The sequence below is a fragment of the Anabrus simplex genome, chromosome 2, assembly GCF_040414725.1.
Source record: "Anabrus simplex isolate iqAnaSimp1 chromosome 2, ASM4041472v1, whole genome shotgun sequence".
NCBI lineage: Eukaryota > Metazoa > Arthropoda > Insecta > Orthoptera > Tettigoniidae > Anabrus > Anabrus simplex.
This window is the reverse complement of record NC_090266.1, coordinates 80,690,263-80,709,241: the sequence shown is the minus strand read 5'-3', so window position 1 is coordinate 80,709,241 and position 18,979 is coordinate 80,690,263. Positions and strand designations below refer to the sequence as shown.

At 40.8% G+C, this 18,979-nt stretch overlaps 3 protein-coding genes across 4 annotated transcripts in view; 1 reads left to right on the top strand and 2 right to left on the bottom strand.

The window, feature by feature from the left end:
* Galphao (G protein alpha o subunit) overlaps positions 1-18,979 on the bottom strand; it is a 1,276,387-nt gene that overhangs the window by 1,208,727 nt on the left and 48,681 nt on the right. The gene's annotated exons all lie outside the window — the stretch shown is intronic.
* Positions 12,941-17,331, top strand: LOC137498613 (uncharacterized). The gene is made up of 2 exons (XM_068226470.1): positions 12,941-13,249; positions 15,765-17,331. Exons 1-2 carry the CDS (start codon positions 12,948-12,950, stop codon positions 16,681-16,683), a joined length of 1,221 nt encoding a protein of 406 aa, XP_068082571.1. The 5' UTR covers positions 12,941-12,947; the 3' UTR covers positions 16,684-17,331.
* On the bottom strand, positions 13,830-18,070 carry LOC137498614 (uncharacterized). The gene is made up of 3 exons (XM_068226471.1): positions 17,779-18,070; positions 17,325-17,466; positions 13,830-15,098 (listed from the first exon to the last, which is right to left on the bottom strand). The coding sequence occupies exons 1-3, from the start codon at positions 17,848-17,850 to the stop codon at positions 14,353-14,355; spliced, it is 960 nt and encodes a 319-aa protein (XP_068082572.1). The 5' UTR covers positions 17,851-18,070; the 3' UTR covers positions 13,830-14,352.

Genomic DNA, 18,979 nt, shown 5'->3' with positions numbered 1-18,979 from the left:
AACCCGCGGCCGGACTGCATTCGTAGTCATTACCCGGCCAGGACCCGTTTCCAGCGCGGTCCGCTCATTTTGACGACGGTCCAGAACATTATTATTATTATTATTATTATTATTATTATTATTATTATTATTATTATTATTCTGGACCCCACAGCAAGATGCAAGACCGCTACTTGGCCGTAAATTACATCTGCTGCCACTGTGATTAATTATAATGTGACCAGCACCATTGCCGCGCGTAGGCAAGTGCGCGGGATTTCTGGCGATACGAATGATATACTTCCGTGTATTATTGACCTTATTACAGATGTGGACAATTGCACGGTCAATACCATTCCTATCGTTTATTTTAACTGTGTTTAAATTCTCGTTTATATGCTAGGAGGATCTACTGTAATCTAAGTTTTCTAAAGGAAAATATGGGTCTTGCAAACGAACCCAGGAAAGATTAAAAATGATCGGTTTATGATCAGAATAAGTACATTATGAACAGTAAAATCAATTAGTACCGGGCGAGTTGGCCGTGCGCGTAGAGGCGCGCGGCTGTGAGCTTGCATCCGGGAGAGTAGGTTCGAATCCCACTATCGGCAGCCCTGAAGATGGTTTTCCGTGGTTTCCCATTTTCACAGCAGGCAAATGCTGGGGCTGTACCTTAATTAAGGCCACGGCCACTTCCTTCCAACTCCTAGGCCTTTCCTATCCCATCGTCGCCATAAGACCTATCTGTGTCGGTGGACGTAAAGCCCTTAGCAAAAAAAATCAATTAGTCTCAACTACTTTTTCACCCCACCGACGTTAATTTGATTTACCCCCCCCCCCTCCCAAGAATAAAGAGGCGTGTTTCTTTACGTTTATGATGATGATGATGATGATGCTTGTTGTTTTAAGGGGCCTAACATCGAAGGTCATCGGCCCCTAATGGAACGTGATGGACGACATGATACTTGATATTTAAAATGTTAAAAATGTATCCACTGACAAGAGTTTAAAAATATGGTGATGAAAAAATGAGTATCTTTATGTTTAAAGGAGATTCTACGCCTGTTACCTTCAGTTTTGAGATATGAGCATCCCCATAAAGGTAATTCACATTTTTCACTTCCTTTCAAACTCGCCCCTCCCCCTCGAAGTAAATTTTCAGGCAAAAAAATACTTGTTTCCGTAACAGTAAAAGATCTTCTAAATACCAATTATCACGACTCTACGATCTTCAATTTTTGTGATATGTGTCCTCATAAAAGGAATTCAACTCCTTTTCACCCCCGCCTCCCAAGATGATTTCCCCAAAAAACGCGTTTTTTTTTGTTTTTAAAGGAAATACTAATACCAATTTTCACGTCTGTAACATCTTTAGTTTTTGTTAGATGTACGTATCCACATACAATTAATTCAATTAATTTTTCAATTCTTTCACCTCCACCCGCCTCCCCTTCATTGGATTTTCCGAGAATACGTGTTTCTTTACTTTTAAAGCAGATTCCAAATACCAATGTTCACATCTGCAAGATCTTTCGTTTTTGAGATAATAGTATCTTCATGAACTATTTTTTCAATTACCCTCCCCCCCTTAAATGGATTTCCGAAAACAAAAAATTCATATTTCTTTATTTTAAAGGAGATTTAAAATACCGAATTTCACGTCTGTAAAATCTTCAGTTTGAGATATCAGTATCCTAATTTAAAAAATTCAACCCCATTTTGTCATTTTTACCCCGCCCCCACCCAAGTGCTTTGACCGAAAACAAAAAAATACATGTTTCCTTATTTGTAATAGAGATAAAAATACCATTTTTCTCTTCTGTAACATATTACGTTTTTGAGATATTCTGTAGAAATGCTCATTTTAAAATTTCACCCCCTTTTTAGTTCCCCTTAAGTGGAGTTCCCAAAAAACAAATCACCTATGTTTCTTTACCTTTACAGGAGATTCGAAATAGCAATTTTTACGTCTGTAACATTTTACTTTTCTGAGATACACTGTAGTTATAATCTTTCTAAAAATTCACCCCTATTTGTCGTTCCCGTTTAACCCCCATTAATTTGATTTTCCGAAAACAAAAAAAATACGTGTTTATTTTTAAAGGAGATTCTAAATACCAATTTTTACATCTGTAAACATTTAAAGTTTTGAGATATAGATACACTCATTTTAAAAATTCACTCCCCTTTTTACCCCCCATTGATTGGATTTTCCAAAAACAAAAAATACTTGTTCCTTTACTCTCAACGGAGATTCCAAATACAATTTTTCAGGTCTGTAATGTCTTTAGTTTCTGAGATATAAGTATCCTCATTAAAGGCATTCAACCCGTTCTCCACCCTTTTTCACCCCTCCTATTAGGATTTTCCGAAAAAAAAAAAATACGTGTTTGCTTATTTTTAGAAGAGAATCTAAATACTAATTTTTAGATCTGTAAATTTTTAAGGTTTTGAGATATAGATACACTCATTTCAAAAATTCACCCCACTGTTCACCCCCTTACCGATGGAATATCCAAAAATCCTCCCTTAGCGAGCACCTACATTGTAATATAAATGTGTCCTCAAAATTTCATTTCTTTATGTCTAGTAGTTTTGGCTCGGCGATGAGGAATCAGTCAGTCAGTCAGTCAGTACAAGTTATTTTATATATATAGATTATATGTTATATATTATAAATATTCCGATTCGAAAATAGTCTCGGTTTTATGGTAACACAATATGTCTTTATCTTTACTCACTGCTTCTAGAAATAATCCTCGTCGTGATCATCAGCACTCTCATTGTCATCATCCTTATCCTCTTCGTCCGCAGCACGCAAGGTTTAGAGTTCCGCCAAAAACTGTCGGTTCCCGTAGCAAATGAAAATGAAAATGAAAACCTACAACCTGTTTTCCAGTCTTTGACCGGGTCAGGGATGGAATGAATGAATCAGATATAGGCTGTTATTACGATGAGGTCGCCACTCCCAAAGTGATTTATATTAACAAGTGATAGATGCTATGAAATGACAATGGAGAGTGTTGCTGGAATGAAAGATGATAGCGGAAACCGGAGTACCCGGAGAAAAACCTGTCCCGCCTCCGCTTTGTCCAGCACAAATCTTACATGGAGTGACCAGGATTTGAACCACGGTCTCCAGAGGTGAGAGGCCGATGCGCTGCCGTCTGAGCCACGGAGGCCCGTAGCAAATGCCGCACTTCAAATGGCAAAGGCTCGCTCTTCTTATGCAGGAAAGGAGAAGCTCTTGTTATTACTGGGTCAGATCTGAACGAAAGCCTGTTAAACACATCTTGAGTGCTGTATTCTCGAGACGACTTTCTGGCATGACCCTCCCTGTATCACCTAATGTGCTTATGTCTTGCCTCCAGCACTTTGTCACTCAGCATACCTATTGGCAGGATGGCCGATTCAATTATACTTCCTCCATGTATAGGGATATTGTGCACGCTAGATGGAAGGAAATACCACGGATATAACTCAAGATACAGACGTGTCGTGACTGCAGTAAAGTCACAAAATTTATCAACATCAACAGCAAGTCCAGTTGATATGGCATGCAGAATCACAGCAAATCTCTTTATTATTTCTTCACTGATTCCGGTAATTCTAGCTGATTTGACTGGGTCACTAAAGTAGGCCAACATGCTCGTCAACACAAGTTGCTACACCAAGTTCACTTGTGTGTGGGCTGGTTGGTCAACTTGCTGCCAAGTTGCTAGCAAGTTGCAGGTTCGTGAAGAACCACCCAAAAGCCTCCACACGAGCCGAGTATGTTGCTCTGTGTAAGGCGCTGCCTCAACATGTTGCAACCGGACGAGTTGGTCGTGCGGTTAGGGGCGCGCAGCTGTGAGCTTGCATCCGGGAGATAGTGGGTTCGAGCCCCACTGCCGGCAGCCCTAAAGATGGTTTTCCGTGATGTCCCTGTACCTTAATTAAGGCCACGGCTGCTTCCTTCCCACTCTACGCCTTTTCTATCTCATCGTCGCCATAAGACCTATCTGTGTCGGTGCGACGTAAAAGAAACAAATTTAAATTGTAACATTTTAAAACGTGTTGACAACCAGTTAGATAGTGGTCTGCTTGCAATATACAGCGTACACGATGTCTTTCAGTGATAACAAAGAGTTTTGGAAAGAATTTATTGAACTATGTGAATATTTACCATGCTTGTGGGATGTTCAGGAAAAGAATAATCAAATCAACACCTAAGGAATGAAGCAATACATATATTAAAGGAAAATGTCAAAGTGTTCATCCTAATGCGGACCAGGGGTTCGTAAATAAAAAATAAGAGTAAGAGCATCGTTCAGAAGAGAACTCAGGAAAGTGTTAAAGTGGAAGTGTACTGGTGCAACTCCCGATTATATTTATGAGTCGTCTCTATGGAACTACGGCCTGCTTTTATTCACTGCCGATTGTGAATTTGTTCGAGATGGCATGTGATACATGTTTCTAGCAATAGTGACGATGAGGGGAGACATACGCCGATAAGTAATTTTCATTATTAATAACTTGTAGCACATTCTAGTTTTCTTAGCACAAGGTGCACAATATCCAACTGTTATCGCCCACTAGTCAATTCAATGACTGGTTATTGTTTCTTGAAAAGGTACACATCCAGCATTGCTACTGTTATAAGTTTCTAATTCCTGTCTGTCGTAATAATGTTTGTTTTCTTCCTCGTAAGCGTTGAAAACCCAAAAGTTTCATTTACTTCTCGACGCCAGTCACCCTCTCTAACTTCACCGCTGTTAACATCTTCGAAATCTGTAGAAGGCGACTGCAAGTAATTCGTGCTGTGTCTCACTAGCTCTAAGAGTGGCAAACTTATTACAGTCCATTCTTAGATAGTTCTGGAAGTCCACGAACCTGCTACGCTGTCGTATAGGGGGGTCCTAACCGGCTTGCCGGCGGACTTGAGGGAAATAAAATACCTCTCACGGACCAAACAAACAACCCCCTGCGGGTGGGGGACGCACATGTAGAATACACCCGCGGTATCCCCTGCCTGTCGTAAGAGGCGACTACAAGGGACGACCAAGGGATGCTGGTATTAGAACCATGAAACTTCTATTGATTAGTACCATCACGCGGGGAACACCATGGGTCGCCTTTACTTACGAGTAGTACCACTATATTTGGTACGCAATAGGTTTGTGATTAGTAGAAGCAGAGAGTGGTTCCCCTGTGGGTTTCCAGCACCCGTGCGTCGTACCCATGTGAGCAACACCGCGGGTCTGGGCGTAGCCTGTGAGTTGTACCACTATATGAGCGACACCGTGGGTCTGCGTTGCCTGTGATTAGTTCCCCCTATGTGAGGAACACCACGGGGCCCGTGGGACCGGCACCCGTGACTAGTACACCTCGGTGAGGAAACTCATCGGTTTGCGTTGGCTATGAGTGGCGCCAATGTGTGAGAAACACCGTAGGTCTGCGTTGCCTGTAAGAAGTACAATACTTGTGATTAGTACCATTTTGTGTGGAACACTGAGAGTCTTCGCTACTTTTGATTAGTACCCCAACATGACAAATAGCACGGTTCTACTTTACTTGCGACATGTACCATTCTGTGGGGCCTTAGATGTGGATTTTGCACCCCTTTCGACATCAAGCATCCTCGATTCAGGATTCTGCTTTATGAGTGGTCCCTTGGTCAGTAATAAATTATATACGATCCTTTTTTCAGTTTCATCCACTAATTCTTTTGTTTGCTCGTTTTTTGTTGTTTTTTCCTACATGTCCATCCATTCCTTCTTCATGACGATTTTTTTTCTTTTGGTCAGTTTATGATTTGAATTTTTTGTTGTTTCATTTCGTATCATTAGGGGTCGATGACCTTGATGTTAGGCCCCTTTAAACAACAAGCAACATCATTATCAGTTCTGGAAGTCTGCTGGTACCGTAGGTTTTAGTTCTCGCAACAAATTCATATGGGTGTAATTTCTGCGATTTAATAGCCACTGCGTTGTCCACATCCTTTTTCTACCCTTTTCCATCCCTATTTGCAAGCCTATTGCAATTCCTAGTTTCTGTTGCTTAGACAACACTTCCATTTTTACAGTTATTACCCACTTCCCAGCTCACGTGTAACTGAAGTTCGTCTCGGGGTGTGGCCAATACAGAGCATGTCGGAGGTAGAATCCTCTAGCAGCATTCCCGTCATTTGAATTTCCTACTCCTCCACATCTAGGCTGATCAACTATTAGACCCATTTCAGAGTGAAATCGTTACTATCTGTTCCTTCCTCCTAGCAACCTTGACCTTGTCTTCGGGTTTTCTAATTTGCCATGCTTTTACGTACATCAAGTCGGTAGGCAATACACAGAAGGCATTCAAAAAATCCAATGTACGCATTCAGGGGTGAAAGACAAAATGCAAAATTACTGACATTATCTCTTTTTGATCTTAACTGAATATCGTCCATTGATTTAGGTGTAGCTCCTCCACATACATAACATTTTTGTGTTGGCATTTCACTCAAAAAATTACATTAAAATTCACGCCTTCAGCAACATTAGTGGGAACCAAATATCGTATTTGTTCCTGAATACAACGAACTTCTCTCTTACACATGTTTGATGTCTCCTTTTCGTACAGGATCTTGATTGGACGACAAAATCTTGGAGAGGAAGGACGATAATTTTGCCACAGAACCGTACAATTTTTGCACTGCTTTTACCGTATCACTGTCTTTAATTCATTGTTTTATAACATAAGCTTACACACTTACCAGTCGATGAATTGTGTGGTCTGCACGAGCCTGCAGTGTTACTGCAGCAGAGATCTCCATCACCTTGAGAGCTGCCTTTGGAGGGTAGCACTTCAGTTTCGTTCCTCTCACAACATTATAGGTTGGATAAATGTCACTGTTCCTTGCTTTTGCCCCAACTCGTATGTTGACATAATGTCTATTTGAAAACTCATCTATCAAAAACCTTAAAGCTTCCTCTGCGCTATAATGCACTGATGGTGATCTGAAAGCTCTCTTATACCTCGTAGCCCTTTGTGGTGATTCCACAGTATCCTTAAGAATCCCTGCAGCATCCCTTTTACCAGTGGACCTAAGTGATACCCCCGCTGCCAGTACAAGTTCTTCATGAGATTTCTCTTCTACTAAACGCTGGATAAGTCTGCGTTTTGTTTTATCTCCACTTTCAGTAAAAATCTTCCTTGGTCTTCCCATTCGTGAAGGACCAGGTTTCTCCTTTGCGAGTCCCTAGTCTTTATTAAATAATTGTACTTCTCCATCTAGCCATGCACTGCAATTGGTAAGGAAACCATCTTTCTACCGCACTGCTTCCATTTTATACCAAAATTACACTTAAAAGTACTTAGCTTTTTTTAATAGTCGTTAAACTGTCTTAGAAGAGTTATCAAGGTAATATTTGTGTACTGCAAAATCATATAATGCTTCATTAGAAGCCTTAATACACAATTCCTCCTCAAAGAGCTCCCGTCTTTTCACAGTCACGGAGTTAGTTCTGTAAACAATATTATATTTATCGAAAAGGCGCGAAAGTCCGCCGCTGTGGTGTAGTAGTTAGTGTGATTAGCTGCCACTCCCGGAGGCCCGGGTTCGATTCCCGGCTCTGCCACGAAATTTGAAAAGTAGTACGAGGGCTGTAACGGGGTCCACTCAGCCTCGGGAGATCAACTGAGTAGAGGTGGGTTCGATTCCCACCTCAGCCATCCTGGAAGTGGTTTTCCGTGGCTTCCCACTTCTCCTCCAGGCAAATGCCAGGATGGTACCTAACTTAAGGCCACGGCCGCTTCCTTCCCTCTTCCTTGTCTGTCCCTTCCAATCTTCCCATCCCCCCGCACGGCCCCTGTTCAGCATAGCAGGTGAGGCCGCCTTGGCGAGGTACTGGTCATCCTCCCCAGTTGTATCCCCGCCCCAATGTCTCACACTCCAGGACACTGCCCTTGAGGCGGTAGAAGTGGGATCCCTCGCTGAGTTAGAAGGAAAAACCAACCCTGGTGGGTAAACTGATTAAGAAAGAAAGAAAGAAAGAAAGAAAGAAAGAAAAAGGCGCAAATATGCACATTTTAAGGATAGAAATTGAAGAACACACTATAGGCTATATGTTGCGATCTTGAATAAGGCTGAATTTTTACGGGAATGCAATGAATTTGAAAGTGATCATTACTTTTTCATTGGTCACAATTGACTCTGTATAACGCAACGAATATAATTCCGATATTTACTATGGACATTAAAAAGGTAAGTGCTTACCCATTGTGACAACCTAACACCAAGATTAAACTAATGAGTTTCTTCTTCACCGTGTTGTCACGAAGAGAGTCCCTTGTCAAATAACGCATGAAGAGGCGCCCTATCGCAACTTCAGTTTTTATTTTATCTTGATTTATGACAGTGAGAGTCAAAAAATCTCAGGCTAGTGTAGTTCAGACAGTGGTAAACGAAATGCATAGGGTAAAATATTGTTTCAATTAACTTCCCCAAACTACTTTTGTCCAGCTAGATATGATTCCACCGGGCGAGTTGGCCATGCGGTTAGGGGCGCGCGGCTATTAGCTTGCATCCGGGAGATAGTGGGTTCGAATCCCACTGTCGACAGCCCTGAAGATGGTTTCCCGTGGTTTCCCATTTTCACACAAGGCAAATGCTGGGGCTGTACGTTAATTAAGGCCACGGGCGCTTCCTTCCAACTCCTAGGCCTTTCCTATCCCATCGTCGCCATAAGACCTATCTGTGTCGGTGCGCCGTAAAACCACTAGCAAAAAAAAAATCCCCTGTCGCATAGCTTAGATATCTTGATCGAGTCCACTGTCTCTATCATTTTTTGTGGTTCTTGTTTAACGAAGCACTAAACACATCGAAGGTTTTCGGCGACCGAAGGATAGGAAACAGCTAGAATTGGGGAGGTTGCGGCCGTGACTTTAATTGAGGTAGAGCGCCAGCATTTGCCTGGTGTGAAAATGGAAAACCGCCGAAAATCACACCCAGTATCTCCTGCATGCAAGATCACAGCTGTGCGACGCTAAACGTACAGCCAACTCGCTCGGTGTCTCTCATATCACAAAGATCCTCAAATGGTCTCAGGACGCCGAGTGAACCCTTTTCCAGCCTTCAGCTCAGGATTAAAATCCTTGGAAGAGTCGGGTATCGAACAAAAGGCCTAAGGCTGGAAGGCAGACACGCTGCATTACATCACGGCGCCAGCCGTTGTAGGGAGGGAAACTAGCAATTTAATAATAAAACTTGGCGTCTTCCGAGAGTTACCTTCTAAACTATACATGTGACGTCATAGTGCTTTGCCACCCTCGTGGTCGCTGTTCGAATCCTGAAAAGTGCGAGTTAGATATTAATGAGAGTTGTTACACTGCGTCAGCGAAGCTGCAGACATTACACAAACTTATCACCAACACGAACGCATCCCACAAATTTATCTGTCACAACAGTGTTCGCATAGATATAAATCATAACGCCGCAAAATTAGAAGTTCCCAAATTCCAACATTTTGCGGCTCATTTCTGGCTAAGATAACGAGGCAACTAATCACAAAAGAGAGGTGAGAATAAAAATGTCATGGCCGGACAAAATGCTGATGAACACATACCAGAGTACTTAGCAAACGACCGCTTTGATTGAAAGCGATCCACAGGAATTAAAATTCCATTCCAGTCCCTAATATTAACATTTGATAATACCCAATCGAAACTGTTACTCGGCACAAAATCAGCTCCTATTTGTTATTCCATTAGCTTAAGAATTTGTCTATGAACAAATGACAATATAAGCTAACTCTATGATTAATACAAATGATCTTATTTACGAATTACCACCGGCCAAGTTGGCCGTGCGGTTAGGGGTGCGCAGCTGTGAGCTTGCATCCGGCAGACAGTGGGTTAGAACCCCACTGTGGACAGCCCTGAAGACGGTTTTCCGTGGCTTCCCATTTTCACACCAGGTACCTGTACCTTAATTAAGGCCACAGCCGCTTCCTTCCCATTCCTGGGCCTTTCCTATCCTATCGTCGCAATAAGACTTATCTGTGTCAGTGCGACGTAAAGCAAACAGTAGTTAATTACGAATTACCTTTCTTCAAACTTTAAGTACCTCTTCTCGTATCCTAACCACAATCCGCACTAACTATATCTCTGTCACTCCAAGGCTGGATGCTCAGAGATTCATGATAATTAAGATGGATTGCCGAAATCACTTGCCGAGTGCCTCAAGCTGACTTGTTTCATCAGTCTAGTGTGAATGACTGCACGAATGATCATATTTTTTCCAAAATTTAGGAATGTATTGCTGGCCCCGCGGTGTAGGGTAGCGTGCCTGCTCCTTACCCTGAAGCCCCGAGTTCGATTCCCAGCCAGGTCAGGGATTTTTACCTGGATCTGAGGGCTGGTTGGAGGTCCACTCAGTCTACGTAATTACAACTGAGGAGCTACCTGACCGTGAGATGGCGGCCCCGATCTAGAAAGCCAAGAATAACGGCCGAGAGTATTCGTCGTGCCGACCACACGACACCCCGTAATCTGCAGACCTTCGGGCTGGCAGCGGTCGGTTTGGTAGGCCATAGCCCTTCGCGGCTGCTGCGCAATGGGATTTAGTTTGGTTTTAGAAATGTATTATTTTGCTAATTATAGGTTTTCCTAAAATTTCTTATTTTTATTTTTTAAATAATTGCTGTTATCTCCATTTATATTGTCATGTTATGCACTCAACAGCAAAAAATTAGGCCGCTAGAGAAAATCAAGGAATCCGCCACATTAGAAAGCAACCAGTCAGGGCAAACCTGTGCAGTACTGGCCATAAAACTAAAGTACCTATACATAGTATCTGCCTTGTAGAAATCACTGAGAGCCGATTTCCATATCGAAGCGTAAGACGTATACAACAAATAGCGCAGGTAACTGTTTCTAGAAGCTAAACCCATTAATAACATACCTGTTCCGACAGTATTAGTTTAGTTGGTAGAGGCGTTGTATATCGGCAACAGGATTGCAGTGGTCCACATCCCTCCTACCCCTCATTTTATCGCCAATTACAACAACTTGTAAACAGAATCCCCTTTTTGGAATACACTAATAATATTAAAGGGGTTCAGTATTTGAAATTCACTCATTTAGTTTTATTTCTCTGCATAGCATTACGTACCGTAGTATTTGGTCCATTAATAGGTAAGATTTAAGCGTAGAAAGAAGGCATATTATTTTTCTTTTCATTATTACATGTGTTTCATTAAACACATTAATTGTTTATTGCACACAATATGTTAGTTCATCGCTACATTAAGCATAACGTAAATGGGCTCGTCTTTGATTCCTATGATTGAAGGCAATAGACAGATAACTAGAATTGCTGTATTTCATTGGAAGTATATCGTTATATCTGTGGGTGGTTACGTCCAAAACTCACGAGTTTCAAAACTCGCGGGCTAAAATTAGTTACAAATAGTTTCAAAACTCACGACTACAAACTGTCAAAATTCACGACTCCGGACAGCAGGTACTTGCGATGACCGCAGGAGGGATGAGGTGCGCGGTGACTCACGCTTTCCTTACGACAGGCAGGGGATACTGTGGACGTTATTCTGCCACCCCAACCCACAGAGAAAATATAATGGCTGGTGAATGAAAGAGACCGAGGTGTATTATTAAAATATTTTGTTGTCTTAAAGCTAGTATAATGCATTTTTTAACTTTCACATACATTTATAATAATGACGTGTGACCTCCGGGGTGGTCTGGTGCAGGTCTTTAGAGTTGACGCCGTATAGGTGACCTGCACGTCTGTAAGGATGAGGCCCTACTTAAGATGAAGTCTAATGATGAAGACGGTACGAACACCCAGTCCCCGAGCATTAGGAATTAACTAATGAAAGTTAAAATCTCCGACCCGACCGGAAATCGAACCCTGGGAGCCCTGGTAACCATTTATGCATGCAGCCAGACGACATAAAATTAAAGTACGTATATTGCCCGCTGCTAATTAAAAGAAACTGTCAGTTGGTAGTACTGGGGCTTCGTTCCATTATGCAGCCAGAAGGCGGCATTTACTTGAATAAGGAATTTTACTTAAAGATATTAAAGATCAGGGCAGTTCATTCACTCATTTAGTTTCAATACTTGGAGATTCATTTGGAAAAAAGCGTATTTTTCGTAAGAGTTCATCTATTCGATTGTTTCAATAGATTATCTGCCCGACACACTTAAACCGAAAACAAATATTCATGACGCATCCGATTATTTTGTGCAATATAACTGAATGATATTTGAAACACAGATCCTCTTCCTGGAAGCTGCGGGTTAGTCAGTGAATTAATAACTCAGCCTGTAAAACGGTTGGATAGTGTTAGATGCCGTAGATGACAGCTAAGGTTTGAATCCAAGTCCCTGCTTCTACTTGAGGTTGACAGTCATCCTGAAGCTTATACTGCAGGCCTACTGGTTAGAGCTGCAGTTCACCTACTACTCCGAAAGCAGCACTCAACCAACACCGATCGCTCTCCTATGACCCATACGCTCGTTATTTAAGTTACCTCATTGTCCATCGAAAACTTTCGATAACTCTCGCGATAATTACGATCCGCTTTCTCAGTGCATTCGTGAAGGGAGCATATATTGTGCTTGCTCTGTTGCAGCTCACTGGTAGAAGCACACCAGAATCCGCCACTGACGAGTCTATTGCTATTTCCTGCTTCGCGATACCACTGAATCAAACTTCTAGCTGTTCTGATAGGAATTCCATAGCGCACACCTGGCTCGGACGTCTTTATCTTACCCTTCTATACAAGTACTGTAACTCGATCGCGGACGAACTGTAGGTGGCGACCCATTGTGTTAAGGTAATCGCCCACTGCAGGGAACCGCGCCGCGCCGCGCGGAACAAGCTTGTGGAACATTCCACGGGTCATTTTCCGAGACTTCGCCCATACAGCACACCTCACCGCGCCGCCTCTCTCCAGTTGGGGAAGTGCAGCTCACACAGAAAGATGAGTTCCAGTTCCGAGGAGGATTTATTATTTGCAGTTGCGCTACTTGCAAATGAGGAAGAAGAAAAACGCGAAAGAAAAGTTTGGGTCCACAACATTTATGAGAAAAGGGAAACGTACGGAGAGTTTCACCATTTATTTCCTGATCTACTAAAGGACCGAAGTAAATTTTTCCACTACTTTCGTATGTCCCAAGAAAAATTCTATGAACTATTGAACCTAGTTAAGCCGTGTGTAGAGCGAGAAAATACCACCTTTCGCCGAGCTGTACCATGTGAAGAAAGACTTGCTGTATGCCTCAGGTAAGTTATTTGATTCATTTATATTTTAATTTCATATTTTCTCGTACAAACAGAGTAACACAATATAGCTACAGTAATAGTAGTTACTGATAATTCAATGTAGCGTATCGAAAAGGTTTTTATTTATTTATTTATTTTGTTGTCCGATACACAAAAGCCTATTTTATCCGAAGTTACTTTAGGGCTAAAGATGATAATAGATTATACAATTGCATCAGATTAAATAGTATGAAATTATCACAGAGCTGCTGAAAATTTCCATCCTAAGGTAAAGCACTAAATCATTTTAAGACTATACAGGTTCTGGAGGAAATAAAATATAAAATCATTGATTCAGTGTTTTTTTCAAAAGGCGTAGGTGAACAAAAGTTAGTTGGGAAACTAAATAAAACTTCCCCAAAGGCTGAATTTTTAATATACTTTTTTAAAATGGATTTTTTGACTAACATACTTTTATGGAACATGTTCCACTCTCTGAAATAATTGTAAAAATGTTTGTCCGGAAGATATGCGCAAAAGAAAATCGTGCAACTACGCCCTTTCCAAAAAAATAGACACAAAAACGTTCATTAAATTGTTTTAAAATGCAATTTATTTGCTAGAGACAGATATTTACAGAAATACGTGACAAAGACTAACACAAAATATAATATCAGTTTAGGACTTAAATTGGAATGTTTCGCAACACTAAGAAATTAGTGCAAATCTAAAGCACAGACAATTTGTTCAGATGGAATGTATTTGCTACACACTAAAATTACCGTACTACAAATCTGAAGCACAGAGAACCACTTACAACATAACAAAGCCATTGTTACTCAGCAGTTTAGGTTTGAAAACCTAATATACAGTATTATTTAATGCAAATCTAAAGCAAAGGAACATAGTTATAAAAAAACATTACTAAATAGAAATTCAAGTTGTTAAATTGAACGTATTTGCTACACTGAGAAATGAAAGCAAATCTGAATCACAGAGACAGATACCATGAACATATCATTGTTGCTCTAATAACATCTTATAACAAAAGCAGATGTCTCAATAATTTTGTGGGAGGCGGTATGTAGTTACAGCTCATGGAGAGTAGCGAAATGGTTTACACTTTAATTGTCGTTCACTGGGTGGTTGTCATCATTCGTCTGGTGATTTTGATTGAACTGGGGTGCCTGAATATGGCCTGGTGTTGGTGAGATTGGGATCTGTGAACCTGCTTGAGTGTGTGTAAGGATACTGGAAGAAGTCAAACTTGGTGGAAATCGATACTGGACAGGAATTTCGGGATGGATAAAATTTGGTGCTGGAAATGACTGCATATTGATTGCTTCAAATTCTGCCTGATGAATGATGGTGGAAATCTGACTTTTAATTTTTACTTGTAACTGTGGTGGAAATGTTCTTACTGTCTCTTCTACACTTTGAAAGTATTTGCGGAGATGGTCACCCTCTTGCCCTAGAGAAGATTGTCGCGATTTCTTCAACTCAACAAACTCTTTAAAAATAGCAGCCGAAGGTGTTAAAGGCGCAGTTTTCTTTCTCTTGCCACTCCACAATCCTGGTCGTTTGTCATTTTTCTGAGTATCTTCAGTTGTATGTGAGGAACCCGAGTCGACATTCTGAGATTCTTCCTGAACCTCAGAAATATCTGTTTGTTCATCGTCATCGGATGGAGTTCCTACATTGCTCACCTGGCTTCTCTGCATTGTGATGAAGGGCCTGATGAACTCCATTTGTGCCTCGAGGCGCCAAGGGTTGATTTTCTTGGCTGCTTGTCCAGATTTTGGTTGTCTTTTTCTTAAAGCCTTCCGATAACATTCCCGCAGGGACTTCCATTTGGCTCTGCACTCATCAGCTGAAAGTAAAAAAAAGATGTAATATAAATAAATAAATAAATAAATAAATAAATAAATAAATAAATAAATAAATAAATAAATAAATAAATAAGTTAATTATCTAACTATGCATAAAAGTTTAAATAATTTCTTAAATGTTTATATCATTATTGAAATATAAAAGCAATCAATCAATCAATCAATGAATTCAAATCAATTATCTAAAGGCTAAGCCTTGTCGCTGTAGCCACATCCCACGGTCTTGAGCAGTTCTCTTCATCGTGACGTAGGAAGCAAAACTGAGTATATCATATTTATTTCGTCCACTAGAAATTAAGAGAAACACGTAACCATCAATGGCTCAAAGCGAAATTGTACTAAATTTTGAGATGTTAAGAGACGTGCAGGATCTCTCCGAATATTTTACCAGTCAGAAAATTGTATCCTTTCAGTTTAGGGATTTCACAACTAAATTACAGGCTTTTGATCAAAATGACAGGGCATTTAATATTATCAAATTATTTCTTGTTAGCTGGAGAAAGAAAGTAATCAGACCAGAGATGAATTAAAATTTGTGATCATTTAACAAACGCAAAGAATTAGGCAAGAAGCAATAATATTTATTTATTTATTTATTTTATTTATTTATTTATTTATGTATTTATTTATTTACTTTTTCTTTTCAGATTTCTTGCTACCGGGAACTCTTTCAGAACACTTGCATTTAGCTACAGACTTGGAGAGACAAGCGTCAGGAGGATTGTGTACGATGTGTGTGACGCTGTGTGGACAAAGTTGGTTCCTATTTTCATGCCTCAACCAGACAAAGAAATCTGGGAGAGAAATGAACTAGAGTTCCGAGAAAGATGGAATTTCCCGAACTGTGTGGGAGCAATGGACGGGAAACATGTGGTGTTTGACAAGCCAGCCAACAGTGGGTCATTGTTCTACAATTACAAAAAAAGCTTCTCCATTGTGCTTCTAGCTCTAGTCGATGCCAATTATAAGTTTGTGATGGTAGATGTAGGGGCTTTGGGAAAAAATAGCGATGGGGGAATATTTTCTAATAGTATTTTCGGAAGAAAACTTCAGCAGAACAAATTGGACTTTCCTCCGGATAAAATTCTACCTGGAACGAATGAGCTCATGCCTCATGTTATTGTTGCAGATGAAGCATTTCCTCTGCAACGGAACTTGATGAGGCCTTATCCCGGTGATGAATCAAAAAGAAACACGGAGAAGAGAATATACAATTACCGACACAGCAGAGCTAGAAATACCTGCGAGGATTCATTTGGCATTTTATCTAAGAAGTTCAGAATATATCAGAGGAAAATGCAAGTTTCGCCAGAACATATGACGAAATTTGTTTTGGCAACCTGCGTGCTTCATAATTTCTTACGCGAAGATCATCCAAATCTGCTTGCAGAACTTATAGAAGAAGCTACACCTGCGCTTCAAGATTTGAGAGGCACTGGAGGGACGTACACAGGATCAGCTCTTCGGATCAGGGACAGATTTAAGGACTATTTCAGCTCCCATGCAGGATCGGTTGAATGGCAAGAAAGAATGATAAATGTTGGCCGAAGGAACACTAACGAATAAAAATTAATTCTTAACGTATTGTCCTCGTTGAGAACTTAACATGATAGCCTACAATTATTAGTAAACGTTTTACATTAACTAAGTAGTATAATTTTAGACTTTTCATCATAATGAACCTAAGTTATCGTTTTTAATCTCTATATATTTGTTTTGATGAACAATTGCCTGACCGGAAACATAATCATGAAATGCATAGGATATGGCAATGAATATGTGAGGTAATAATTATTATAACAAACAATAAGTTTCTTAAGTAATAAGAAAACAAAAATGTGATCAATTGTTAAACATATTTATAATGTTTAAATCTGATGTCTTTTTCAGGTTGCACTACATCTGTTTATCTTTTAACTCCTTTCGTTTACTCTTTCTTTTGGTATAGGATCATTGTTTTCTTGTCACGTAGTACAATTTTGTAGCGGCTTTTGCTTTTACGCTACTACTTTCCTTCCAACACGTTTTGCTTATGGATAGAAGGCTGAGCGTTAATTATGGTGTCCTTAGAATTTAATGGCTGTATGTATTTGATATGTCATTTTTTTAAAATTCTTGTTCACTGTACTGGGTAATGAAAAGTTTTAATATTATTTTATTTTATAATAGCTTTAACGTGCTTGTCAATTGGAAATAAATATACTTACCACTGAGGCCCATTTCCTTGCTGATTTCATCCCACGAATTGTCCTTTGCCAGATTATCGTGGTACTTGGGATGAGAGGGATCGTACAGATGGGGATATTCCTTCACCAAAAGCAGCAATCCTTCTTCATTCATTCTGAAAACCTGAATTTAAAAAACGAAATGAAAACCTTAAATTTGTTTTACTTAACTTAATAAACGTGACTGAGGAGTTTGTTGGAGAACTAACACGTTTACATTTTTAAATTATATTCTAATTAAATTTACAATATAAAAACCACATGAAAACATCCGGCTCGATGTTGATTTTGTTGAATTCTAGCTCAATTTGGTTATGCATGATTTTACTTACCACAATGAACGATGAGAACAGGACAGAAGAGGAAACACAACTCAGAAGACAACAGAAACACAGACAAGATAACAGAAAGGCGTACAGTGCACAATACCACTAACCGCGTGAAGGTACGAGCATGCTGGCACTAGTCGAGGACTCCCGAGGACCGCCGAAACGGCACGAAACCACATTCTTTCCGTTATTCCATCCTTCTACCCTCGCCCAGGCAAGCGCGCCGAAAGGAAAAAGTTCCGTTCCAGAAACCTGGGGGCTTCTGGCGCGGAAATTCCACAAGCTTGCTCCGCGCGGCGGGGCGCGGCTCCCTGCAGTGGGCGTTAAGCCATTTCATTTCACAAGAAGCAGACCACGGAAATTTCTTCTCGGCTGCGCTGCGCGGCGCGGCGCGGTGTAGTGGGCGATTACCTTTAGAATGACATCTGTGGGAGGCTCGATATTGGATCAATACTCTACGTAAACGCTTGTGAATACTCGGGTTATACTTCAAGTTGCTGGATACATTACACCCTAGCGACCTACAATTGCTTAGGTTCGATTAATCAATCAATCAATCAATCAATCAATCAATCAATCAATCAATCAATCAATCAATCAATCAAATGATCTGCATTTAGGGCCGTCGCACAGGAGGGAGATTCCCTATCAATTGTTTGCCAAGTTTTTCCGTATTTCTTTTTTTTTTTTTGCTATTTCCTTTACGTCGCACCGACACAGATAGGTCTTATGGCGACGATGGGATAGGAAAGGCCTAGGAATAGAAAGGAAGCGGCCGTGGCCTTAATTCAGTTACAGCCCCAGCATTTGGCTGGTGTGAAAATGGGAAACCACGGAAAACCATCTTCAGGGCTGCCGACAGTGGGATTCAAACCTACTATCTCCCGGATGCGAGCTCACATCTGCGCGCCCCTAACCGCACGGCCAACTCGCCCGGTTTAATCATTTTCAAAAACTTGGAAATGTATCGAGAATTTCTCTTAATAATTTATTCCAATCTGTCCGACTCGTTCGCTGAATGGTAGCGTACTGGCCTCTGGTTCAGAGGGTCCCGGGTTCGATTCCCGGTCTGGTCGGGGATTTTAATCGCTTCTGATTAATTCTTCTGACTCGGGGACTGGGTGTTTGTGTCCTTCCCAACACTCTCCTCGTCATATTCAGACAACATACCACACTACCAACCACCACAGAAACACGCAATAGTGATTACATCCCTCCATATAGGGTACGCGTCAGGAAGGGCATCCGGCCGTAAAGCAGGGCAAAATCCACATGTGCGACGCAGTTCGCACCCGCGACCCCATAGGT